We start from the raw sequence: 27,868 nt of genomic DNA on the forward strand, positions 1-27,868 counted from the left end.
TAAACCTATTCTGTCTCTTTCTTATTTTAAATTGACAGGCAAGGATCAACACTATTCCGATATTGTGTTTCTGGTGGATGGATCTCGAAATGTGGGAAGAGTGGGATTTGGTGAAATCCGGAAGTTTATCCTGGAGGTTGTCCGCCAGCTAAACGTTGGAGCGGATACACACAGGATCGGACTTGCTCAGTACAGCGGAGATGCACGTACTGAATTCTTGCTGAACAAATTCCAGACAAAGGAAGAGGTTACAAACTACTTACGGAGGGACTTCACCTTCAAGGGCGGAGCGGTGGCGAGGACAGGGCGAGCCATTGACTTTATACACAAAACCCTCTTTGTCAAATCGGCTGGGAGCCGGAAGGATCAAAAAGTTGCTCAGATCGCCGTCGTTATTACTGCCTCACCATCGCAGGATAAAGTCGAAACAGCTGCCAAAGCAATGAAAGCTGATGGCGTGAGGGCTATTTCCTTTGGTATAAGCAAGGCAGAGCAAAGTGACCTAATCAAAATTGCCTTTCTTCCAAGTTACCCATTTATGAACAGTGCTGATAGTTTTGATGAACTTCTGCAGCTTGCGGACGCCATGCCCACTGCAATACAAACGATCATACGGAAATCTTTAGTGGTGAAAGAGCTTGAAAAACCAGCAGGTAATGATTAACCTCATTCTTCTACACAAGATGTAGGGCCCCATCCACTTTTATAGAGTCCCAATGTTAAAATCAATAGAATTGAAATTGAGTTACACATTATGTTTGAACAAAGAACTGCAGATCTTGGTTTACAAAAGAAAAAAATACAAAGTGATGGAATAACTCAGTGGGTCTGGCAGCATCTCTGAAGAACAAGGTGATGTTTTGGGTGTGGATCCCAATGCAAATCGTCATATAACCATATAAAACCGAGATGAGAAGAACTTTTTTCACACAGAGAGTGGTGAGTCTCTGGAACTCTCTGCCGCAGAGGGTAGTCGAGGCCAGTTCATTGGCTATATTTAAGAGGGAGTTAGATGTGGCCCTTGGGGCTAAGGGGATCAGAGGGTATGGAGAGAAGGCAGGTACGGGATACTGAGTTGGATGATCAGCCATGATCATATTGAATGGCGGTGCAGGCTCGAAGGGCCGAATGGCCTACTCCTGCACCTAATTTCTATATTTCTATGTTTCTATGATTCTATAACAATTACAGCACGGAAACAGGCCATCTCGGCCCTTCTAGTCCTTGCCGAACACTTACATCCATGTTATTCAGAGATGTCTCCTGATCTGTGTATGAAGGAACTGCAGATGCTGGTTTACACTGAAGATAGTCACAAAATGTTGGAGTACAGACACTCAGCCGTTCAGGCAGTTACCTTATAACCATATAACCATATAACAATTACAGCACGGAAACAGGCCATCTCGGCCCTACAAGTCCGTGCCGAACAAATTTTTTTTTCCCCTTAGTCACACCTGCCTGCACTCATACCATAACCCTCCATTCCCTTCTCATCCATATGCCTATCCAATTTATTTTTAAATGATACCAATGAACCTGCCTCCACCACTTCCACTGGAAGCTCATTCCACACCGCTACCACTCTCTGAGTAAAGAAGTTCCCCCTCATATTACCCCTAAACTTCTGTCCCTTAATTCTGAAGTCATGTCCTCTTGTTTGAATCTTCCCTATTCTCAAAGGGAAAAGCTTGTCCACATCAACTCTGTCTATCCCTCTCATCATTTTAAAGACCTCTATCAAGTCCCCCCTTAACCTTCTGCGCTCCAGAGAATAAAGACCTAACTTATTCAACCTATCTCTGTAACTTAGTTGTTGAAACATAGTCAACATTCTAGTAAATCTCCTCTGTACTCTCTCTATTTTGTTGACATCCTTCCTATAAAATTGGGCGACCAAAATTGTACACCATACTCCAGATTTGGTCTCACCAATGTCTTGTACAATTTTAACATTACATCCCAACTTCTATACTCAATGCTCTGATTTATAAAGGCTAGCATACCAAAAGCTTTCTTTACCACCCTATCTATATGAGATTCCACCTTCAAGGAACTATGCAGTTATTCCCAGATCCCTCTGTTCAACTGTATTCTTCAAATTCCCTACCATATTGAAGTTACCTTCTTCAGATGTGTTTAAGAAGGAACTGCAGGTGCTGGAAAATCGAAGGTACACAAAAATGCTGGAGAAACTCAGCGGGTGCAGCAGCTGCACCCGCTGAGTTTCTCCAGCATTTTTGTGTACCTACCTTCTTCAGATGCCTTCTAATCTGCTGCGTCACTCCAGTACTTTGTGTGATTTTTGAGTTTGATTATATTTTATTTAAAAATGGAACATCTGGAATGTTACATTATAATTATCTTTTTAAAAAGATTTGAGGAACAACTGCACCAATCTATTAATATTTGTACACACATTCCGGTTGAGCAAAATCTCAACCATTTTATAGGCAGATTTCAAACACTTATCAATTTAAACTATTTTTTCAATGGTTCCTGCTAATAAAATTGAGCACTGTGTAAAGACCTTGGGAACTAAGTGCTTTTAGACTTTGAGCTTGAATGGATAACACAGGGGGAGGAAGAGGGTCCAGACCCAAAACATCATGTCCATTCCCTCCAAAGATACTGCCAAACCCGCTGAGTTCCTCCAGCACTTTGTGTTTGGCTCAATAATCCAGTATATGTAGTTCCTTGTGCCTCCTTTTGTATTCTTTGACAGCCCACCAAGCTTCACCCTCAGGCCAAAGTGTATCTCTTTCATTCAGAAACATTAAAGGTTATGGAAAAGCTATTGTAATAAATAATTTTATCAAAGAAGAATATCTTTTAAAATAATTGAAACATAGCTACATAGATTTTGTATACAATCATGAGAGGAATAGACCATGAGAGGAATAAATTGAGTGTATGCACAGAATCTCTTGCCCAGAGTAGGGGAATCGAGGACATAGGTTCAAGGTGAAGGGGAAAAGTTTTAATAGGAATCTGAGGGATAACTTTTTCACACAAAGGCTGGTGGGTGTATGGAATAAGCAGCCATAGGATGTAGTTGAGGCTGGGACTATCCGAACATTTAAGAAACAGTTAGACAGGTACATGGATAGGACAAGTTTGGAGGGATATGGACCAAATGCAGGCAGGTGGGACTAGTGTAGCTGGGACATGTTGACTGGTGTGGGCTAGTTGGGTTGAAGGGCATGTTTCCACACTGTATCACTCTACGCCTCTACACTTAAAACAATTAAATATATTTAAATGCCATTCAATTATAAATTCGGATTTCAGCGTTTTACTTTGTCAGAACAGAACAAGGATAATAATTTTCAACGTGTAAAAACTGAATGGTTGATCGAGGATCAGTGTGGGCTCAGTGAGCTGAGAGGCCTGATTCATGCTGCGTCTTTCAATCAATCGATCAATGGATCGATCAGTCCATTAATTGAGCGATCAATCAATCAACCCACCAGTTAATCACAACTATTAAAGAAAATGAGACCAAATAGCTCTGCAGGCTCCCCCATGCCAACACTAGGCAAGTAGAATCTCCAAAGATAGACACAAAAAGCTGGATTAACTTTGCGGATCGGACAACATAAGTATAAGTAAGTATAAGTAAGTAAATACGTTTATTGGCCAAGTATTCACATACAAGGAATTTGCCTTGGTGCTCCACTCACAAGTAACAACATGACATACTGCGACAATTATGAATCTCAGAAAACACTAAACATTAATAATAATAAAACATTAATGATTAAACACCATTGATCAAGCATGTGAACCAACAAAATACCAGATCAAAGGGAGGCTACAGATTTTTGGCTGTTGAGTAGAGCAACGACTCATGGATAAAAACTGTTTTTATGTCTGGCTGTGGCAGCTTTGACAATCCGGAGTCGCCTTCCAGAGGGGAATGATTCAAAAAGTTTGTGGCCAGAGTGAGAGGGGTCAGAGATGATCTTGCCCGCTCGCTTCCTGGCCCTTGCAGTGTACAGTTCATCAATGGAGGGAAGGTTGCAGCCAATAACCTTCTCTGCTGATCAGACGATTCGCTGCAGCCTCCAGGTGTTGTGCTGGAGAAAAGGAATAGGTGACGTTTCGGGTCGAGGCTGAATTCCTGTTCCTCTAAAGATGCTGCCTAACTCGCTGAGTTACTCCACCTTTTTGTGTCTATCTTCGGTTTAACCCAGCATCTACAGTTCCTTCCAACACAAGTAGAATCTCCATTCAGCTATTTGCGTGCAGTTTTGGTGGATGAATTTTGAAGGTTGCTCCTCAGTGATCCATGTGGCACACACATTCAGCACAATTACTTAATCAATGCACACCTGACCTTTTGAGAAATGCCACCATGTGCGTTAGCAACCTTTTCTTGTTTATTTTCAGTGTGCCAAACCGCTTCGATGGCCGACATCGTTTTTCTTGTGGAGGAATCAAAGAACATGAACACGGCAAATATTCGGCTGATCCTTGAATTTCTGAAGAATTTCATCTCGGTTCTCAACATTGGGTCAGAGAAAGTGAGAGTGGGTTTGGTTCGGTACGGCAGATCTCCCACGGCAGAATTTTACCTCGCCACATACCAGAACAAGGAAGACATTCTCAACCATGTCAAATCGATCAAAGTCACACCTTCTGGGGTTGTAAATGCAGGACATGCTCTAAACTATGTAAGAGAAAATTATTTTGTGGCAAGGGCCGGTAGCCGGAAAACAGCAGGAATTCCTCAGATTGCGTTTATTATCACGGACGGAAAATTTGATGATGATGTCAAGAAATCAGCGGCTGCCCTTCGACGAGATGGTGTTCTTGTATACACCTTGGGAATGAAAAGCACCCAAGAGAGCCAGCTTACAAACATTGCCTCATATCCTCCTGAAAACTTTGTTTTAAGCATAGACAGTTTTACAGTTTTAAAAGATATCGAAAGAATTATCCAAAAGAAAATTTGTGTTGGGATCGTCCATTTGACATCAGTAAAATCTGAACACACAGATCAACTGCAACAAAGTGAGTACTATTTATATTGCTGAATGTTGTTTGTACAGACATTTATATGGAGAAACATCCTTTCTTTTGAGCTCCCAAAGGATTTAGAACTATTTCATGAGCTAAATTCATTTCCGTGGCAAATTGGGCGAAACATGATCACAAAGATATTAATGATTTGGATGAAGAAATTAAAAGTAACATTCGGAAATTTGCAGATGACACAAAGCTGGGTGGCAGTGTGAACTGTGAAGAGGATGCTATGAGAATGCAGGGTGAATTGGACAGGTTGGGTGAGTGGGCAGAGGCATGGTAGTTTAAGATCTACTGTATATTATCTATTGTCATAAGATGGCATAGCTATAAGTTGAGAAGGGGAAAGTTTAATGGAGATGTTCGGGGCAAGTTGTTTAACATAGAGAGTGCGGGTGCCTGGACTCATTGCCTCAGGGGTGCTGGTAGATGCAGATATGATTGTAGTGTTTAAGGACAATAGACAATAGGTGCAGGAGTAGGCCATTCGGCCATTCGAGCCAACACCGCCATTCAATGTGATCATGGCTGATCATCCCCAATCAGTACCCCGTTCCTGCCTTCTCCCCATATCCCCTGACTCCGCTATCTTTAAGAGCCCTATCTAGCTCTCTCTTGAAAGAACCCAGAGAACCGGCCTCCACCGCCCTTTGAGGCAGAGAATTTCACAGACTCACAACTCTCTGGGTGAAAAAGTGATTCCTCATCTCCATTCTAAATGGCTTACCCCTTATTCTTAAACTGTGGTCCCTGGTTCTGGACTTCCCCCAACATCGGGAACATGTTTCCTGCCTGTAGCATGTCCAAACCCTTAATAATCTTATATGTTTCAATAAGATCCCCTCTCATCCCTCTAAACTCCAGAGTATACAAGCCCAGCCGCACCATTGTCTCAGCATATGACAGTCCCGCCATCCCGGGAATTAACCTTGTAAACCTACGCTGCACTACCTCAATAGCAAGAATGCCCTTCCTCAAATTTGGGGATCATAACTGCACACAATACTCCAGGTGTGGTCTCACTAGTGCCCTGTACAACTGCAGAAGGACCCCTTTGCTCCTATACTCAACTCCTGTTGTTATGGCTTTTAGATAGTCACTCTAAGGGGCCAGCATTAGAGGGATATGGATCATAGTAAGGCAGATGAGATCAGTTTAACTTGGATCATTTATAGCACAAACATTGTGGGCAGAATGGCCCTCTTCTGTACTGTACTATCCAATTTCTATGTTCTTTGTTCCTATGATGCCAAAGACTAGAGGGCAAAAGCTTTTCATTGTACCTCGGTACATGTAACACTAAACTAAACTGACACGTACATTGTGGCCAGAGGGCCTGTTGCACTGTTGTTCATAAATGTATGTATTATAAAGGAACTGGCTGAAAATGAGAAGAATATCTGCAGAAGTTATCGCCCATAATTATCTGAAATTAATAAGTGTCCTACCAAGACAAAGGCTACATTATTTGTACTTTCTTGAAACATTTCCACCAAGATTACAATGGTGTCTTGGGAGAAAGCCCTTTGAAATTCAACTTGGTGTTCAATGTTGGGGAGCCTGTCTTGGAGATATTTTCCTCAATTGCAAAAATTATACAAGAGCAAGATTCAGGAAGTCAATAGACACAACATGCTGGAGTAAAATGTGGGATAGGCTGCATCTCTAGATAGAAGGAATGGGTGACATTCCGGGTCGAGACCCTTCTTCAGACTGAAAGTCAGGAGAGAGGGACACATAGAGATATGGAACGGTAAGATGTGGAAATGAAATATCAAAAAGAATGTTGATCCAAGGTACATGTAAAATGGATCATTGTTATCTCGGGGAAGGTGACAATGTGGCACACAATTAGTAAAATTCAATCAGAAGGACAGAAAAACTAGTTGGAGAACTAGGATGGATGGAGGAATTGAGGGAGAGGGAAAGCAAGTAAAGAAAGCAAACTCAATACTAGCATTTATTTCAAGTGGGCTTGTATACAAAAGCAGGGATGGAATGTTGAGGCTCTATAAGGCACTGGTAAGGCGGCATTTGGAATATTGTGAGCGATTTTGGGCATCATATCTGAGGATTGATGTGCTGGCTCTGGAGAGGGTACTAAGGAGGTTTACAAGAATGACCCCAGGAATGAGTAGGTTAACCTATGTTGAGCATTTGTCGGCACTGGGCCGGTACTCGCTGGAGTTTCGAAGAGTGAGGGGGACCTCATTGAAACATACGGAATAGTGCTTGCATAGAGTGGATGTGGAGAGGATGTTTCCACTCGTGGGAGAGTCTAGCACTAGAGGTCATAGCCTCAGAACTAAAGGACGTTCTTTTAGGAAAGAGATAAGGAGAAATTTCTTTAGTCAGAGGTGTGGTAAATCTGTGGAATTCTTTACCACAGAAAGCTGTGGAGGCCAAGTCAATGGATATTTATAAGGCAGAGATTGATAGATAGATTCTTGATTAGCATGGGTGTCAGAGGTTATGGGGAGAAGGCAGGAGAATGGGGTTAGGACGGAGGGATAGATCAGCCATTATTGAATGGGCGGAGTAGACGATGGGCCGAATGGCCTAATTCTACTATTCCTTATGACAGCTGGAACAAATGAATAAATGAATAATTGATTGTCACATGTGAGAAGTCACAGTGAATTTCTTTGCTTGCATACCCAAGGCATGCAATAGTCGAACACTGCTGAAATTTAGCGCAGCTAGGGAGAAAAGATTGTTTTTGGATTAGATGCATTGCAAACCTCAAAAAGAATGTTAATGTAGCTGAGTGAACTTCAAAAGGACTGGTTTGATTATCTGTGTACCACGACACAGATGATCCAAACAACCGGAACGTGGAACTAATAAACCAGAGATGGTTACAATCTGGTCGGTGTACATCGTGACTAGCATGTTTGTTTCTATGCACTGAAGCACAAGAATGACATCTGCGCTTTCAAGCACTGCAAAGAAAATATAATGCTCGCATGATCAGAAAAGGTCGGAGAAAATTGCGCGTTTCCAATCGGGTGAGAAGTGTTCAAGTTAGATTAAAATATTCAGTTCATATCTAAAGTGGGTTTGTTTTATTATTACAGGTTGCGTTGATACCGAGGAGGCTGATATTTACTTCCTGGTTGATGGGTCAGGTGACTTATCGTCCGAAGATGTCAAGGACATCAAAGACTTCATGAAAGATATTGTCGGCGTTTTCAAAATTGGTGCAACCAAAGTTCGAATTGGTGTCGTCCAGTATAGCTATGCTCCAAAGACAGAATTTGACGTTGTTAAATATACGAACAAACAGGAAATAGTGACAGCAATTAATAATATTAGATTTATCGGAGGGGAGCTGTCAGTAACAGGACAAGCACTGACACATATGAAGGATCTCTTTAACGAAGCAGATAAAACTCGTAAAATCCGAGTGCGCCGCTTCCTGATCACTATCACAGATGGACAGTCACAAGATGACGTTTCGAGGCCTGCTGCAGAATTAAGGCAACGAGGAGTTGATGTTTATGCCGTTGGTGTGGCAAAAGCCAAACGGACTGAACTCCTACAGATCGGAGGAGAAATAGACAGGGTTTTTAACACAAAAAATTACGATGCCTTGACGGAAATAAAACACTCCGTTTTGCGGGATATGTGTTCGAAAGAAGGTAAGCTTTGTGTGTTGTTGAAACCGCTGATTTTGGGAAGTTTAGTGATTTAGATTTAAACACCGCGGAGCCTGGGATTCAAGATCACCAGAGTCGGAGCTCCAACCAGCGCGGTCTGAAGACTTCGGGTGCCGCGCGCGGTCTCCGGGGAGGAAGCGGCTGCTCGAGACATTTCCAAGCCGCCGAGGAGTGTTCACCCGATGCCGGCGTTCCAGCTTTCTGGCAAGAGGGCCTGAAAACATCGGACTGGCTGCGGAGGCCACAAATACGCCCCGACCTCGGGTGATCACAGAGGGAGAGGACTGAACTTTCTGATGCCTTTCCCCACAGTGGAAATGTTTTATTCTGTTGTGGGGGGACGTTTGTGTTGAATTATACAATATGTTGTGTCATTTTTCTTAATTTTAATTTTTCTATGGATGTACGGAAGCTTAATTATTTTTTTTTTTCTATGTAAAGCACTTTGGTCTCAACGCGAGTTGATTTAAACGTGCTATATAAATAAATGTTACTTACTTACTTACTTACTAGTGTTTCGGCATCATATGTAGCAGGCACTTGTCACTCCTAGTTTACCCCTTCTATCTAGAGACAGTGCAGCGGGATTTCCAATCATAAGATCATAAGATCATAAGAGATAGGAGTAGAATTGGGCCATTTGGCCCATTAAGTCAACTCCGCCATTCAATCATGGCTGATCTATCTCTCCTTCCCAACCCCTTTCTCCTGCCTTCTCCCTATAACTGACACCCATACTAATCAAGAATCTATCTATCTCTGCCTTAAACATAATCACTGACTTCGCCTCCACAGTCTTCTGTGGCAAAGAATTCCACAGGTTCACCAATCCCGAGCGGTTGCTGAAATTTTGGGCAATGCTTCTCTGGTGAAAAGTTATTAAGTTACCAAAACAATAGTCTTGATGTCTGAAGTGACACTCTAGTACTTCAGTTCAAATCCCACCACACCCATTGTGAAATGTAAATATAGATTCAGATTCAGATTCAGGTTCAACTTTAATTGTCATTGTCAGTGTACAGTACAGAGACAACGAAATGCAGTTAGCATCTCCCTGGAAGAGTGAACATAGAATATAATTTCAATAAATAAATCTATTTACATGTATACAAACATAGTGTTTTTCCTGTGGGAGAAGTGGCCGGGGGGGGGGGGGGATTGGCAGTCACCGAGGTACGTTGTTGAGTAGAGTGACAGCCGCCGGAAAGAAGCTGTTCCTGGACCTGCTGGTTCGGCAACGGAGAGACCTGTAGCGCCTCCCGGATGGTAGGAGGGTAAACAGTCCATGGTTGGGGTGAGAGCAGTCCTTGGCGATGCTGAGCGCCCTCCGCAGACAGCGCTTGCTTTGGACAGACTCAATGGAGGGGAGCGTGGAACCGGTGATGCGTTGGGCAATTTTCACCACCCTCTGCAATGCCTTCTGGTCGGAGACAGAGCAGTTGCCATACCATACTGTGATACAGTTGGTAAGGATGTTCTCGATGGTGCAGCGGTAGAAGTTCACCAGGATCTGAGGAGACAGATGGACCTTCTTCAGTCTCCTCAGGAAGAAGAGACGATGGTGAGCCTTCTTGATCAGAGTTGAGGTATTGTGGGTCCAAGAGAGGTCATCGGAGATGTTGACCCCCAGGAACCTGAAGCTAGAAACACGTTCCACCTCCGTCCCGTTAATGTGGATGGGGGTGTGCGTGCCACCTCTGGACTTCCTGAAGTCTACAATGAGCTCCTTGGTCTTCTTCGAGTTAAGGGCCAGGTTGTTGTCAGTGCACCATGCTGCTAAGTGCTGGACCTCCTCCCTATAGGCTGACTCATCGTTGTTGCTGATGAGGCCAATCACCGTTGTATCATCTGCATACTTGATGATGGTGTTAGTACCATGTACAGGTGTGCAGTCATAGGTGAAGAGGGAGTAGAGGAGGGGGCTCAGCACACAGCCCTGTGGAATGCCGGTGTTCAGGGTGGAGGGTTGAAGAGGTGTGCTTGTCTAACCTAACAGACTGGGGTCTGTTGGTTAGAAAGTCCAGTATTCAGTTGCAGAGGGAGGGGTCGATGCCCAGGTCACCGAGTTTGGTGATCAGTTTAGATGGTATAATGGTGTTGAATGCTGAGCTGTAATCGATGAACAGCATTCTTACGTAAGTGTCTCTGTTGTCGAGGTGGGAGAGGGCGGAGTGAAGTGCCGTTGAGATGGCATCCTCCGTACTCCTGTTCTTGCGGTAGGCAAACTGATAGGGATCCAGTGTGGGGGGTAGGCAGCCTTTGAGGTGTGCCAGGACCAGCCTCTCGAAGCACTTGGTGATGATGGGGGTAAGTGCAACTGGGCGGAAGTCGTTGAGGCTTGCCGCAGTGGAGTGTTTTGGCACTGGCACGATGGAGGTGGTTTTAAGGCACGTGTGGACAACTGCTTGGGAAAGTGACAGGTTGAAGATGTCAGTCCAGACGTCTGTCAGCTGCGCAGCACAGGCCCTGAGCACGCGCCCGGGGATGCCGTCAGGGCCAGCAGCCTTACGTGCATTAGTCCTACTCAGTGCCACGTACACGTCGTAGGGGGTGAGTGTGAGGGGTTGGTGATCAGCAGGGAGCATAGCACAGCCTTGATGGCTGTCTCTAGATTGTCCCTGTCGAAGTGGCCATAGAAGTGATTAAGTGGTTAAGGTTAAATTTAGTTATTACTTGTGTAATTCGGAAATGATTGCAAAAACTACTGGATTGTTGTGAAATTCCATCTGGTTTGCTAACAACATGTCCCTTTCTCCCGGTAGTACTGAGCTACTATCTACGTCATTGGAGCTACTTGGATTATCTTTGATCGGACTTTACTACCTTGCACTAAATGTTATTCAAGTTATATTCCTTTTATCATGTATCTGTACACTGTGGATGGCTCGATTGTAATCATGTATTGTCTTTCTGTTGACTGGATAGCAGGCAACAAAAGCTTTTCCATGTACCTACATACATGTGACAATAAACTAAGGATCAACTCAAACTCCGGGTCATGCCCAGGCAGCTGAGATAATGTTCGGTACAAACATTGTGGGCTGAATGACCTGCTCCTGTTCTAAGTTTTAAAAAGCTTTTTCTGTTCTACATTGACGCGGAGATTGAAAAGACAAAAACTTTGAAAACCGATTAATAACGTTGACTTTCTAAACTATTTTTTGTCTCATTCACCAACAGCTTGCAGTAAACTGGAAGTGGCAGATATCATTTTCCTCATTGATGGATCAAGAAGCATATATTACCTAGATTTTAACAAAATTACGCGTTTCATAGAAACTTTAATCAACAAAACTGAAGTTGGCAAAACCAGGGTCCAAATTGGAGTGATACAGTTCAGCACACAATCCAGGCTGGAGTTCCGGCTTGATCAATACTCCGAAAAGAATAAACTGCTGAAAGCTCTTCATGACATTGAACAGCTGAATGAGGAGACCAGCACCGGTCGTGCACTGACATTCGCCATAGACTACTTTGATGCCTCACAAGGGGGTCGTCCCGGTGAACGGCAATACCTTATTGTAATTACAGATGGGAAAGCGCAGGATGAAGTAGAAAGACCTGCTAAAGCCATAAGGGAAAAAGGGATTAATATTTTTGCCATTGGTATCTACAATGCTAATAACAGCCAGCTGGTGGACATCGCAGGGTCCCAGGATAAAGTTTATCACGCAGAGAATTTTGATGCCCTGAAAGACCTTGATAAGTTGATCTCATTTGAAGTGTGCAATCCATTTGAAGGTGAGTTTATAAAAAAAGACTGAGATCTGCGCAGCATTAATCCACTTTGGGGAGGAACCTTTCAAATGATTAATACAGATGTCAGGGGTAATGGGGAGAAGGCAGAGAGTGGTGAATCTCTGGAATTCTCTGCCACAGAAGGTAGTTGAGACCAGTTCATTGGCTATATTTAAGAGGGAGTTGATGTGGCCCTTGTGGCTAAAGGGATCATAGAAACATAGAAACATAGAAATTAGGTGCAGGAGTAGGCCATTCAGCCCTTCGAGCCTGCACCGCCATTTAATATGATCATGGCTGATCATCCAACTCAGTATCCCGTACCTTCCCTTTCTCCATACCCTCTGATCCCCTTGGCCACAAGGGCCACATCTAACTCCCTCTTAAATATAGCCAATGAACTGGCCTCAACTACCCTCTGTGGCAGAGAGTTCCAGAGATTCACCACTCTCTGTGTGAAAAAAGTTCTCCTCATCTCGGTTTTAAAGGATTTCCCCCTTATCCTTAAGCTGTGACCCCTTGTCCTGGACTTCCCCAACATCGGGAACAATCTTCCTGCATCTAGCCTGTCCAACCCCTTAAGAATTTTGTAAGTTTCTATAAGATCCCCTCTCAATCTCCTAAATTCTACAACTTATAAACCAAGGATCAGGGGGTTTGGAGAGAAGGCAGGTACAGGATACTGAGATGGGTGATCAGCCATGATCATATTGAATGGCAGTGCAGGCTTGAAGGGCCGAATGGCCTACTCCTGCACCTATTTTCTATGTTTCTATGGCAGGAGAATGGGGTTCAGAGGGAAAGATAGGTTAGCCATGATTGAATGGCGGACTAGACCTGATGGGATGAATGGCCTAATTCTGCTCCTAAAATGTATGAACAGGAAATGGTGGGAGTCCTGCTCACAGCTAATTTGGGGGAAATTACCATTATTGTGTCTGAAGTTTACCATTGATTTTCTACATTTAAATTACAATCAACCATGTTGAGGAAGTGAGCCTGGTTAGGTTATCCGTTGACATTCTCTACTAAAGTTGAGTTATGATTGCTTCTATGGGTGTAGCCGAACAGAACTTCAGCGAAGCAACTTATTTAACTCTGGCAATTCATTTGAGTCTGAAAGTCTTTACTCTCCAGGCTCATGTTGTTCTCAACTATGATTCAACCATTTATACACCCTAGATAATGGGAGGGAGGCAATTTTAATATCCCTTATCTCATGGTGAATTGGATTCAGTGTATTAGTGGTATAGTTGGAAATAAGTTCCCATGTTTTTCCTTACAAAATCTGGATCCATTTTTCCTTTGACTTTGCCCAAATAACGTCGTTGATGGGGGAAGGGAGAGTTTGAGGTGCATTGGTGTGGAGGAAGGTGGGATAGAGAGAACTGTGGTGCATGGAATTATTTCCAGAGAGTTTTTCTAATATTTAATGCCCTTTGCACAAAGTATTCCTTCCTTTTGTCACCTCTTAATAGGTTAGCTGCAGTTTAAATTTTATCCGGTGTCAGTCAGAGGAAGAAATAATTTGCTTCTCAGTTAGATTGTTTTTAATATTTAATTTTAATGACACTAACTGAAATTAAAGGCCAATTAATTCAATCCGTTTGATTTTAAACATTATTACCTGAGTATAGAAGTTGGGATGTAATGTTAAAATTGTACAAGGCATTGGTGAGACCAAATCTGGAGTATGGTGTACAATTTTGGTCGCCCAATTATAGGAAGGATGTCAACAAAATAGAGAGCGTACAGAGGAGATTTACTAGAATGTTGCCTGGGTTTCAACAACTAAGTTACAGAGAAAGGTTGAATAAGTTAGGTCTTTATTCTCTGGAGTGCAGAAGGTTAAGGGGGGACTTGATAGAGGTCTTTAAAATGATGAGAGGGATAGACAGAGTTGATGTGAACAAGCTTTTCCCTTTGAGAATAGGGCAGATTCAAACAAGCGGACATGACTTCAGAATTAAGGGACAGAAGTTTAGGGGTAATATGAGGGGGAACTTCTTTACTCAGAGAGTGGTAGCGGTGTGGAATGAGCTTCCAGTGGAAGTGGTGGAGGCAGGTTCGTTGGTAACATTTAAAAATAAATTGGATAGGCATATGGATGAGAAGGGAATGGAGGGTTATGGTATCAGTGCAGGCAGGTGGGACTAAGGGAAATAAGTTGTTCGGCACGGACTTGTAGGGCCGAGATGGCCTGTTTCCGTGCTGTAATTGTTATATGGTTATATAGTTACCCTGGAACTATTCTGATGGGCTGCTTATATATCCTTTCTCAGGTGCCATGTATATGCAATAAAAAACTTGGCCGTGAAAAGGTGAATTTACGTTCTCACAGTTGAGCAATCACGCAGTGTTTGTTCTTGCTTCTGCTGCTTGTTTGTTCTTATTTTTTCCCGATTTTGTGTTTAATAGCATGCAAGAGAATTGAAGTTGCAGACGTTGTATTTGTGATGGATGGTTCGATCAACATAACCACACCTCAGTTTGAAAACATGAAGAACTTTATGATAGCCCTGGTAAACCGTTCGGAGATTGGCAGGGATAATGTTCAAGTTGGAGCCATTCTGTACGGGAACAACCCGCAGATTATATTCCAGCTTGATAAATTCACAAGCAAAGCCGAAATGAGAGATGCAATTTTGCAATTACAGAAGAAGACAAGTGGATCCAGGAACACTGCCAAGGCACTACAGGCTGCAAAAGAACTTCTGACTCTAGAAAAGGGTGGGCGAAGCAGGACAAAAGTCGCCCAGTTTGTTATTCTCGTTACTGATGGACCAGCCCGAGATGCAAAAGATATCCCAGACATAGCTAAATCCTTGAACGATAATGGCGTGGGAGTCTATGCCATTGGTGTAACTGGCGCCAACAAAAACGAACTTGTGACAATTACAAGTTTTGAAGAGAAGTACTACTTTGCTTTGGACTTCAGTGCTTTGAAGGGGTTAACCAGAGTAATCGCTCAGTTGCTGTGCAATCAAACCAAACCTGGTGAGTATGTAACCAGTAATTCTGTAAGACGTATTATGAGGAAACATGGGACAAAAATCATGACATTAGTGGAACCAATGAGATATTTAAGTACTACTAGACCAAGTGCAGACCCGTTGGGTCTGTTGCCCCAACGCGTGTTTGTGGGGGGGGGGGCATGCGGCGTCACACACACTAACCACCCCCACGCACACACTAACTACACCCCTTGATATATTAATATTATTAATTTGCTCCTTTTACCCCATAACCGCCCTATCCGCACGTCTAGAAAGGGAGGGGGGGGGGGGGGGGGGGGGGGGGGGGGGGGGGGGGGGGGAGGAGGAGAGGTGGGGGGGGGGGGGAGGTTGGGGGAGGAGGGGAGAGAGCAATGTCATGGCTGATCATCTAAAATCAGTACCTTGTTCTTGCTTTCTCCCATATCCCTTGATTCGGTTAGCCCTGAGCTAAATCTACCACTCTCCTGAAAATACAACATGCCATTGAATTCTAGATTTGGATGCCAAATGGTGGACACATTTTAATTTAATTGGGTTAAAGTGATATGCAGAATCTTTTCAGAATTTATTTTTGTAATAAATACAACAGCTACTTGATTCTGTGAGGCAGAAATTGTTTCAGTGACTGAAGTACCTGGTTAAATAAAGCTGTACGATAATTTATTGAAGATGAATCCAACATTCCTAAATGTTGGTAATGTTGGAACGTTGAAACTATTTCCAAATGTGTTTAAAAGCAAAGCTTAAAAGTCGTCTTGTTGTTGAAAATTAATTTCTATATAAATCATTTTATCCATTACAATCCTTAGATCAAAGCATTCAGGTAACAAGAAATGATTTCAACATTTTGTTATTCATATTGATAAATATATGTCATTAATTTCCCCAGGATTCTTTTTTCTATACTAAGGAGTGACCTTATTCAAAGATATAAAGGGGCTTGACAGGGTAGATGTTTGGATGTTTCCACTACCACGAGAGCTACAAACAAGGAGACTAAGCTACAAATTAGGGGACCAGTCATTTAAAACTGAGCTCACAGAAAAATTACTTCTATTAGAGTGCAGCGAAGTACTGGAATTCTGTGCTCCCCAAAGGTGGTGGAGGCCAGAACCTGGGATATATTTAAGGTGGCGTGATAAATGTTTGAACGATCAAGGATTTGAGGACTATGAGTGATTGCCACAGATGGGCAGAACAGGCCAGCATAGGTTGTCCACATTGTATGGAATGACAGAGCAGGCTTGAGGGCCTATTTTGCTGCTCATATTTTCCCATGTTCAAGAACTGCAGGCAGATGGGACTCTTGTCCAAATCGGTGGAATTCCCTAAACATTCAGGTTGGGTGCTGATGGTGTCTGAAGCTTTTCATTCCAGTTCATCATTCAATGAATTCAATGATCCAACCCACTGCAGCCAGGTAAAGGATCTTGAGCATAGAAACATAGAAACATAGAAATTAGGTGCAGGAGTAGGCCATTCGGCCCTTCGAGCCTGCACCGCCATTCAATATGATCATGGCTGATCATCCAACTCAGTATCCCGTACCTGCCTTCTCTCCATACCCCCTAATCCCCTTAGCCACAAGGGCCACATCTAACTCCCTCTTAAATATAGCCAATGAACTGGCCTCAACTACCCTCTGTGGCAGAGAGTTCCAGAGATTCACCACTCTCTGTGTGAAAAAAGTCCTTCTCATCTCGGTTTTAAAGGATTTCCCCTTTATCCTTAAACTGTGACCCCTTGTCCTGGACTTCCCCAACATCGGGAACAATCTTCCTGCATCTAGCCTGTCCAACCCCTTAAGAATTTTGTAAGTTTCTATAAGATCCCCCCTCAATCTCCTAAATTCTAGAGAGTATAAACCAAGTCTATCCAGTCTTTCTTCATAAGACGGTCCTGGACATCCCAGCAGAAATGCTCCTCCAATCCCCAGGAGAAGTCTTGAACCTGCCTTGGATTGTAATCGCCCCTCAGATGGACAGCAAGCTATTGCGCGCATGTACTTCCAATGGCAGCCCCCTCTGTGAGGATCGGGCTCTCTCTCTCTCTCTCTCTCTCTCTCTCTCTCGAGTATTCTGCACATCCTGGTTCCACACATACTCTGATCCTACCTCAAATTAATCAATGGATTGTGGTCAGGAACTGATAACAAGAGGGAACAACTTAAAAATAAGACTATACTAAGTGGGACCTGCTTAGGTTCCAGTCACTGTATGCATTGAAAATTAATTGCACCCAATGCATTTCGTTGTCTCTGTACTGTACACTGACAATGACAATTAAAATTGAATCTGAATCACCACAGAGTCTGTGGAATTCTCTGCCTCAGAGGACAGTGGAGGTGGCTTCTCTGGATGCTTTCAAGAGAGAGCTAGAGAGGGCTCTTTAAATATAGCGGAGTCAGGGGATGTGGGGAGAATTCAGGAACGGGGCACTGATTGGGGATGATCACATTGAACGGCGGTGCTGGCTCAAAGGGCCGAATGGCCTACTCCTGCACCTATTGTCTATTGTCTATTGAGGTTGTGTGGGGTGGGGTGGGAGACGAAGTGTGTATGTGGGCTGGAGGGGATTGCGAGGGAGGGGAGGAGGGGGGAACGTAGGGGGGGTGTGCGCTTTGTGCGGGGTGTGGGTGGGAGGGAGGATGTGGGGGAGGGGGTGGTTTGGGGGAGGGGTGTGTGGGAGGGGGGGGAGAGGTGTGTGTATGGCTGGGGGGATATGTGTGGGTGGGGGTTGTGGGCAGAGGGGAGGTTTAGGCAGGGGGTGTTGTGGAGGAGGGGTTGGTGGGTGGGGGGGGGCGTGTGTTGGGGGGAGGGGGGTTGTGTGTGGGGGGCGGTTTTGTAGGGGGGAGGGGGGTTGTGTGGGTGAGGGGGGTTTGGAGGAGAGGGGTGTGTGAGAGGGGTGTGTGTGTGGGCAGGGGGAGGGTTGTGAGGGGTGTGTGTGGAAGGGAGGTGTGTGTGGGGGGGGGTTTGGGGTGTGGGGGGGAGGGGTGTGCGTGTGGGAGGAGGGGAGTGGGGGGAGTGGGGGGGGGGTAGAGAGCTCGGATTAAAGACGGGGCAGAGCCATGGGGAGGGTGTTGTATTACGGGTGAGGGGGGCTTGAGCCAGCGAAGTAGACCAGGGGGAAAGGGGGGGGGGGTGCGCGATGGGGACTCTCAGCGGGCGCTGGCCACGTCGCTGGCCGTTCTCTTCCGCGGGGAGTCTCCGCTTTCCGTTTGGCGACATCGCCACCATCTCCGACTCGCGCCAGCTGGGCTGTGTCGGGCCATCCAAAGCCTCCAGCAGGTGCAGTAAAGATGCAGGGGCGGGGGAGAGAGATCGGGGTGTGTGTGTCGGCAGGGGGAGGGTTGTGAGGGGTGTGTGGATGGGAGGGCTGTGTGGGAGGGAGGGGCGTGTGTGTGTGGGGGTTTGCAGTGTGGGGGGGTAGGGATGTGGGGGCAGGGGGGTAGATATCTCTGAGAAAAGACGGGGACGAGCCATGGGGGAGTATCCGGTATTACGGGGGAGGGGGGCAGGAGTCAGTGAGGGGGGACCAGAGGGGGAAGGGGTTGGAGGTGCGATGGGGACTCACAGCGGGCGCTGGTCACTTCACTGGTCGTTCTCCTCACTCAATCAGCACTAACTTGTGGGCTCAGCCCCGCCTCCGAGACTTTGTTCTCCTCGCCCTGCCCGATGATTAACACATCGGGTGCCGGAAGTGGCGTTACCTGCATGGTGACTGACAGGTGAGAAGACCAATCTGCTGATACCACGATTTTTTAAACCTTCACACCTTTTGACATCTTCCACCGATCGGAACAAAACTTGGTGCACTTGGAGCAGAGGAGAATGGTGAGTGAGGTGGCAAAAATTACTAGCGATATACGGTACCATTTATGAGCATTTAAAAAAAAACGCAAACCAGAAGAGGACAAGACGAGAGACAATAGACAATAGACAATAGGTGCAGGAGTAGGTAATTCGGCCCTTCGAGCCAGCACCACCATTCAATGTGATCATGGATCATCCCCAATCAGTACTCTATTCCTGCCTTCTCCCCATATCCCCTGACTCCGCTATATTTAAGAGCCCTACCTAGCTCTCTCTTGAAAGTATCCAGAGAACCGGCCTCCACCGCCCTCTGAGGCAGAGAATTCCACAGACTCACAACTCTCCGTGAGAAAAAATGTTTCCTCATCTCCGTTCTAAATGGCTTACCCCTTATTCTTAAACTGTGGCCCCTGGTTCTGGACTCCCCCAACATCGGGAACATGTTTCCTGCCTCTAGTGTGTCCAAACCCTTAACAATCTTATATGTTTCAATAAGATCTCCTCTCATCCTAAAATCTGAGTGTACAAGCCCAGCCGCTCGATTCTCTCAACATATGACAGTCCCGCCATCCCGGGAATTAACCTTGTAAACCTACGCTGCACTCCCTCTATAACACGAATGTCCTTCCTCAACTTATGGGACCAGAACTGCACACAATACTCCAGGTGTGGTCTCAGTAGGGCTCTGTACAACTGCAGAAAGACCTCTTTGCTCCTATACTCCACTCCTCTTGTTATAAAGGCCAACATGCCATTCACTTTCTTTTTTAGTAATAGTATAGAATTAGTCCATGTGGCAATGAAAGGTAGAAGCAGGTATGCAGATATTTAGATTACAACACTCACTTCCACCCTATTGAAATTTTCAAAAGTGTAATCGATAATTTTAGTCAGACAGTGTGTAAGCAGAGAGTCTTAGAGCTCTACAGCAGGGAACCAGGCCCTTCGGCCCAGCTTGACCAACATGCCCCATCTACACAGACGTGCAATAGAAAGAAATCAAAGGAACTGAGGTACAGGTTAGATGAGAACTGAATAAACACTGGAACCAGCTCAAGGGATTGAATATGTGGCACAGTGGCGCAGGGGTAGAGTTGCTGCCTTACAGCACCAGGGACCCTGGTCCGATCCCGACTGCAGGTGCTGTTTGTTTGGAGTTTCCCGGTGACCAGTGTCGGTTTTCTCCGGGAGATCCAGTTTTCTCCCGCACTCCAAACACCTTCAGGTTTGTAGGTTAATTGGCTTGGTATAATTGTCAATTGTCCCTAGTGTGTAGAATAGTGTTAGTGTGTGGGGATCGCTGGTCGGCATGGACTTTGTGGGCCAAAGAGCCTGTTTCCGTGCTGTATCACTAAACTAAACTGAACTAAAGGACTTCCCATTTGGAAGCATTGAGAAATCTTGACACCTGGTATAGTAAATGCAATCTGCTGCACACATTTCAGATAATAACACTGGGCACAGTATGAAAGCACATTTAAAAAAGCAGGTGAATAAGTACCATTTCCAAGATTAAATATGGCACTGAATACCTTTCCTAAAGGATTTAATTGAAAACTTTGCAGGTATTTTCAAAGATAATTTTTACAGTTCATGTTTATTGTGCAATATTACACACCATTTAAAACTTTTGCAAACTACCAGCTATGCGTTAAAATGCATACAAAAAAACCCAATTGATAGCCAAGAGAAAATGCAAGGCTAAAATTTAAATAACGCTGCATATAAATGATGTAGCCAAATATTTTCATGTACTCCTGGCCATCAATAGAATTGTTTTGACGTGGCTATTTCATGCCTGTGCATGTTTCGATTAGCCTCATGTATTTTTGCATTCTTCTGCTGCTATTAGCTGGAATTCTGCAGCTGCAGAGACATTGACATACCAAGAGCAATGGCCTATCTGTGAAATAGTTGGCTATAATAGTGTTTGATGCTGACTGAAATGCTCAAAGGCATTTCCTGTCTAAAATCAAGGCAGATCTTATCTCAAGCCAAGAATTCTTCCACCCTGTTCTTCGTCAACTTGTAAGCATCTGCACACAGACTTCATCATTGTATTTCTTCATAATAACTTTTCCTGCACTTCACATGTACAGAGTTGGGAGTAATATATTGGGGCAGCAGAGGTAGAGTTGTTGTCTAATGTCCCTGTCCCACTTAGGAAACCTGAACAGAAACCTCTGGAGACTTTGCGCCCCACCCAAGGTTTCCGTGCAGTTCCCGGAGGTTGCAGGTGGTTGCCGGAGGTTGCAGGTAGTGGTAGCAGGTAGGGAGACTGACAAAAACCTCCAGGAACCATACGGAAACCTTGGGTGTGGTGCAAAGTCTGCAGAGGTTTCCATGCAGGTTTCCTAAGTGGGACAGGGGCATTACAGCGTTTGCAGCGCAAGAGACTACGGGTGCTGTCTGTACGGAGTTTGTACATTCTCCTTGGGACCACATGGGTTTCTCCAAGATGTTTGGTTTCCTCCCACACTCCAAAGACGTACAGGTTTGTAGGTTAATTTGCTTGGTATAAATGTAAAATTTTCCCAGTGTGTGTAGGATAGTGTTAATGTGCGGGTATCGCTGGTCGGAGCGGATTCTGTGGGCCGATGGGCCTGTTTCTGTGCTATATCTCTAAACTTGGAAGATTAGAAGGAAGGATAAATTTTCACCCAGAGAGTTGTGAATTTGTGGAATTCTCTGCCATAGAAGGTAGTGGAGGCCAATTAACTGGATGAATATAAAAAAAAAAGAGTTAGATAGAGCTCTAGGGGCTAGTGGAATGAAGGGATACGGGGAGAAGGCAGGCATGGGTTATTGATTGTGGATGATCAGCCATGATCACAATGAATGGCGGTGCAGGCTCGAAGGGCGAAATGGCCTCCTATTGCACCTATTTTCTATGTTTCTATGTTGCAAGGCAGATCTTCTCGCCAAAGAACTCATCTACACTGTTCTTCGTCAACTTGTAAGCATCTCCACAGTTAAAAACTGACTGCAAATGTTTTTATAGATATGTGAAGAGAAAAAGATTAGTTAAAAGAAATGTAGGTCCCTTTGCAGTCAGAAACAGGCGAATTGATCAAGGGGAACAAAGACATGGCAGACCAATTGAATAACTGGTCTGAAGAAGGGTTTCGGCCCGAAACATCGCCTATTTTCTTCGCTCCATAGATGCTGCTGCACCCGCTGAGTTTCTCCAGCAATTTTGTGTACCAGTTGAATAACTACTTTGGTTCTGACTAAGGAAGACATAAATAATCTGCTGGAAATAGCTGGGGATCGGGGGTCAAATGAGATGGGGGAACTGAGTGAAATCCAGGTTAGCTGGGAAGTGGTGTTAGGTAAATTGAATGGATTAAAGGCCGATAAATCCCCAGGGCCAGATAGGCTGCATCCCAGAGTCCTTAAGGAAGTAGCTGCAGAAATAGTGGATGCATTAGTGATAATTTTTCAAAACTCTTTAGATTCTGGAGTAGTTCCTGAGGATTGGAGGGTAGCTAATGTAACCCCACTTTTTAAAAAGTGAGGGAGAGAGAAAACGGGGAATTATAGACCAGTTTGTCTAACGTCGGTAGTGGGGAAACTGCTGGAGTCAGTTATTAAAGATGGGATAGCAGCACATTTGGAAAGTGGTGAAATCACTGGGCAAAGTCAGCATGGATTTATGAAAGGTAAATCATGTCTGACGAATCTTATAGAATTTTTCGAGGATGTAACTAGTAGAGTGGATAAGGGAGAACCAGTGGATGTGTTATATCTGGACTTCCAGAAGGCTTTCGACAAGCTCCTACATAAGAGATTAGTATACAAACTTAAAGCGCATGGTATTGGGGGTTCAGTATTGATGTGGATAGAGAACTGGCTGGCAAACAGGAAGCAAAGAGTAGGAGTAAACGGGTCCTTTTCACAATGGCAGGCAGTGACTAGTGGGGTACCGCAAGGCTCAGTGCTGGGACCCCAGCTATTTACGATATATATTAATGATCTGGACGAGGGAATTGGATGCAACATCTCCAAGTTTGCGGATGACACGAAGCTGGGGGGAAATGTTAGGTGTGAGGAGGATGCTAGGAGGCTGCAAGGTGACTTGGATAGGCTGGGTGAGTGGGCAAATGCATGGCAGATGCAGTATAATGTGGATAAATGTGAGGTTATCCACTTTGGTGGCAAAAAACAGGAAAGTAGACTATTATCTGAATGGTGGCAGATTTGGAAAAGGGGAGATGCAATGAGACCAGGGTGCCATGGTACACCAGTCATTGAAAGTAGGCATGCATGTGCAGCAGGCATGTTAGCATTCATAGCAAATGGATTTGACTATTGGAGCAGGGAGGTTGTACTGCAGTTGTACAGGGTCTTGGTGAGACCATACCTGGAGTATTGTGTACAGATTTGGTCTCCTAATCTGAGGAAAGACATTCTTGCCATAGACGGAATACAGAGAAGGTTCACCAGACTGATTCCTAGGATGTCAGGACTTTCATGTGAAGAAAGAATGGATAGACTCGGCTTTTACTCGCTAGAAGTTAGAAGATTGAGGGGGGCTCTTATAGAAACTTACAAAATTTGGTTCCATTACTGTTTGTCATCTATATCAATGATTTGGACGAGAACATACATGGCAAGATTAGCAAGTTTGCAGATGATACAAAAATGGGTTTTGCAGATGATGAAGATGGATGTGAAAAATTGCAGCTGGAACTTGATCAATTGGCCAGGTGGGCTGAGGAATGGTTGATGGAATTCAATACATAAAGAAATGTGAGGTGTTGCATTTTGGGAAGTCTAAATTGTCCCTCGTGTGTTTAGGATAGTGTTAATGTGCCCTCTATAACTAAACTGAAAGGGAATTGGTGCAGACTCGGTGGGCCAAACTAAACTAAACTAAACTAAACCAAATTAAGATAGAGGATTACATAAGAAACCAAAAATTGATAACTACGAAAAATTGTCATTTTTGGATTGCTGTAAATAACCAGTGCTTACCACTGAGATGGGTGCTGGGGCTTTAGCTTTTTATAATCTACTAGACTAAGTGGGACCCGTTTGGTCCCAGCATCGCATGGGCTATTCACCAATGCAATATTCCACCTCTCCACCAATTACACTATTAGTAGCAAGGGGGGAGGGCTTTCTGGAGCGCTAATATGGGTGTTGTGGGCAGAAGGGACTGGTTTCCAAAGGGCTAGTATGGACATTGTGGGCCAAATGGATTCTTGGGCTGGCGGCTCAGTCACTCATGGCTGGTGGGCTGGCAGTTGACTCACGGATATTCCTTGAAATTCCATTTCAAGCAGGGTGCAAGGCCACTAAATTCAAGAACAGTTTCAACAGAACAACAGGAAGTGGTCAAGATCAGACTTTTAGTAATATAGATAATCTATATTAGTTATATAGATGAGGGGCATACTGTTTCAAGGTTTGCTGGTGATACAAAAATAGGTGAATTAGCAAGTAGAGAATCAGAAGTGTCTGGCATGTAGTTCTCTTGTCGACATTTCATTGAGAACTGATGTATGAAATGCCCTTACTTCCCAACTAGCACGGGTGAAATGTTATCTGAACATTTTGCTTGGGTTCCCGCACTCACTGTGGTTCTACATCTGTTTCTTCTGGCACTTGTAATATTTTCTCCAAGGATCTATTCGTTCCATTGCCCACAAAAAAAAAATCATGCCAAGGGATTAACGGAGCCAAATCTTCTTTCTCTCCCCTTATCAACCATAACTTCATGTATATACATGTAAGAAATATTGACCGTGGGCCTGCCAGATTATCCACTCTTTGCAGGGGAAGCCTGCTGTGTACATACTTCTGCAAAAATGAGATAAGATAACATGGGGTTATCTTAGGGTAGTTAATCTGTGGAATTCCTTGCCACAAAAGGCAGAGGCTGTCAGTGAATATTTTTAAGGCTGAGATCGACATATTTTTGATACGCACAGGTATCAGAGGGGATGGGGAGAAGGCAGGAGAATGGGGTTAGGAGGGAGGGATAGATCAGCCACGATTGTATGGCTGAGTAGACTTGATGGGCCGAATGGCCTAATTCTACTCCTATCACTTATGACCTTATGACATGCTCAAGACGCATGGTTTAACACTGAGTGGTTTTATTTTCTCGCTGTACAGCTGAATTTCTTACTGTCAGAAGGGAAATACAGTTTCTTAGCTAAGATACAGCAGAGCACATTTCTTAAGCTTGAGAAAACATATATAAATATGCAGCCCAGCAGTAATTGCATATATACGTTGTCCAGAATGTGAGAATAAGCGTACAGAGGTGAGGTCTTCATCAAGCACATAATGCCCCTGTCCCACTTAGGAAACCTGAACGGAAACCTCTGGAGACTTTGCGCCCCACCCAAGATTTCCGTGCGGTTCCCGGAGGTTTTTGTTAGTCTCCCTACCTGCTTCCACTCCCTGCAACCTCCGGCAACCACCTGCAACCTCCGGGAACCGGACGGAAACCTTGGGTGGGGCGCAAAGTCTCCAGAGGTTTCCGTTCAGGTTTCCTAAGTGGGACAGGGGCATAACCCACTATTTGCAAATTAAAAAAAAACGAATATATTTTAATTACCTTGGTGAGAGGAACCTCTTATCCTGGCTGTGTCTTGTACAGCCCATGAAAGCACTTTAGGTCCCATTTCCTTGTTCTGAAGAATGATCCACCATAAAGATTGAGTTTTCTTTCATCTGTGGATTTTAATTGACGTTGCTGTGTTATTAAACTGTAGATCGCATGAACTTTCAATGCTCTGACTGCTGTCTGATTATGTTTTTATTGAATGCAGGATGTGATATCGAGAAAGCAGACATTGTTTTCCTGCTGGATGGCTCAGCAGCGATCAATGACGTCAATTTCCAGATGTTGAAGAATACCTTGAAAGACTTCATCAACTTGTTTGACATTGGCGATGATCGCTTCCAGTTTGCAATAGCCCAGTACGGCACTGGGCAAAAGACCGAAATCTACTTGAATGAGTCTTATTCACACGACACAATAGGGGACAGAATTGATGGAATGGTCCAGTTGCTCGGAAAAACAGACACCGGGGCAGGATTACGATATGTGGGAGACCTCTTCCAGCCAAAGATGGGAAGTCGCAGGAAAGAGAAGGTTCCCCAGTACCTACTGGTGTTCACAGCGGGGAAATCTAGCGACAGTGTGGTGGCTGCAACAAATGATCTGAGGAAACAGCACATTAACATATTTGCACTGGGTACTCAACATGCAAACCACAATGAGCTTCTGAAAATCACTGGAGTGGTAGACAGAAAAATCTATATGAAAGATTTCCAAGAGCTAACTAAAATTAAAAGAAGAATTGTCCGTAAAATTTGTACTCCGATCCCTCCTCCAAAAGGTACGTTATTGATGACACATGGTCTAAAGTTGTGCTTAAAACGACTGTCTCTAATGAATTTTGATGTGAATCATTAATCCAGCTACATATTGTCTGTGAGATTGTTTTGTCCATGTTCAGCTGTTTCTTTATGATAGTGAAGCTTTCTGAACGCCTACCCCAATCCCAAACCTATTAATCCCAAACCCCGATCCAATCCCAAACCTATTATTCCCCAGGAATTAACCCTGTCATGTTTCATGATTTGAGTATAGGAGCAGGGAGGTTCTACTGCAGTTGTACAGAGTCTTGGTGAGACCTCACCTGGAGTATTGGGTACAGTTTTGGTCTCCAAATCTGAGGAAGGACATTATTGCCATAGAGGGAGTACAGAGAAGGTTCACCAGACTGATTCCTGGGATGGCAGGACTGTCTTATGAAGAAAGACTGAAGAAAGACTGGATAGACTTGGCTTATACTTGCTAGAATTTAGAAGATTGGGGGGGGATCTTATAGAAACTTACAAAATTCTTAAGGGGTTGGACAGGCTAGATGCAGGAAGATTGTTCCCGATGTTGGGGAAGTCCAGGACAAGGGGTCACAGTTTAAGGATAAGGGGGAAATCTTTTAGGACCGAGATGAGAAAACATTTTTCACACAGAGAGTGGTGAATCTGTGGAATTCTCTGCCACAGAAGGTAGTTGAGACCAGTTCCTTGGCTATATTTAAGAGGGAGTTAGATGTGGCCATTGTGGCTAAAGGGATCAGGGGTATGGAGAGAAGGCAGGTACAGGATACTGAGTTGGATGATCAGCCATGATCATATTGAATGGCGGTGCAGGCTCGAAGGGCCGAAATGGCCTACTCCTGCACCTAATTTCTATGTTTCTATGTTTCTATGAGGAGGAAGAGGCCAGTGCTTGCGTGGCATGTGTGCATTTTCCATTGAAAAGTAGGAAGTGGTGAGACGAGGACAGCACAGTGAGCACAGCTGGTACAAAAGTTTGCCTCACAGTGCCAGGGAGCTTCTTCGACTCAGACAGTGGTAACATGTGTGGAAATGAGGGAGTACAGAGGAGGTGGAGGCAGGTTCGTTTTTATCATTTAAAAATAAATTGGATAGTTATATGGATGGGAAAGGAATGGAGGGTTATGGTCTGAGTGCAGGTAGATGGGACTAGGTGAGAGTGAGTGTTCGGCACGGACTAGAAGGGCCGAGTTGGCCTGTTTCTGTGCTGTAATTGTTATATGGTTATAGTGCTGTCTTTGTCGAGTTTGCACGTACTCCCTGTGGTTTG

General features: G+C 44.3%; 1 protein-coding gene across 1 annotated transcript in view; it reads left to right on the plus strand.

Moving 5' to 3' along the window:
- Window positions 1-27,868, plus strand: part of LOC129716290 (collagen alpha-6(VI) chain-like) — a 77,846-nt gene that overhangs the window by 13,844 nt on the left and 36,134 nt on the right. Inside the window, exons 3-8 of the mRNA XM_055666163.1 lie at window positions 39-653; window positions 4,393-5,016; window positions 8,106-8,669; window positions 11,868-12,428; window positions 14,844-15,422; window positions 26,019-26,591. Of these exons, the coding sequence (XP_055522138.1) occupies window positions 39-653; window positions 4,393-5,016; window positions 8,106-8,669; window positions 11,868-12,428; window positions 14,844-15,422; window positions 26,019-26,591 (3,516 nt within the window). The remainder of the gene's footprint in view (window positions 1-38; window positions 654-4,392; window positions 5,017-8,105; window positions 8,670-11,867; window positions 12,429-14,843; window positions 15,423-26,018; window positions 26,592-27,868) is intronic.

Source organism: Leucoraja erinacea, chromosome 2 (genome assembly GCF_028641065.1).
Source record: "Leucoraja erinacea ecotype New England chromosome 2, Leri_hhj_1, whole genome shotgun sequence".
Classification (NCBI taxonomy): Eukaryota; Metazoa; Chordata; class Chondrichthyes; order Rajiformes; family Rajidae; genus Leucoraja; species Leucoraja erinaceus.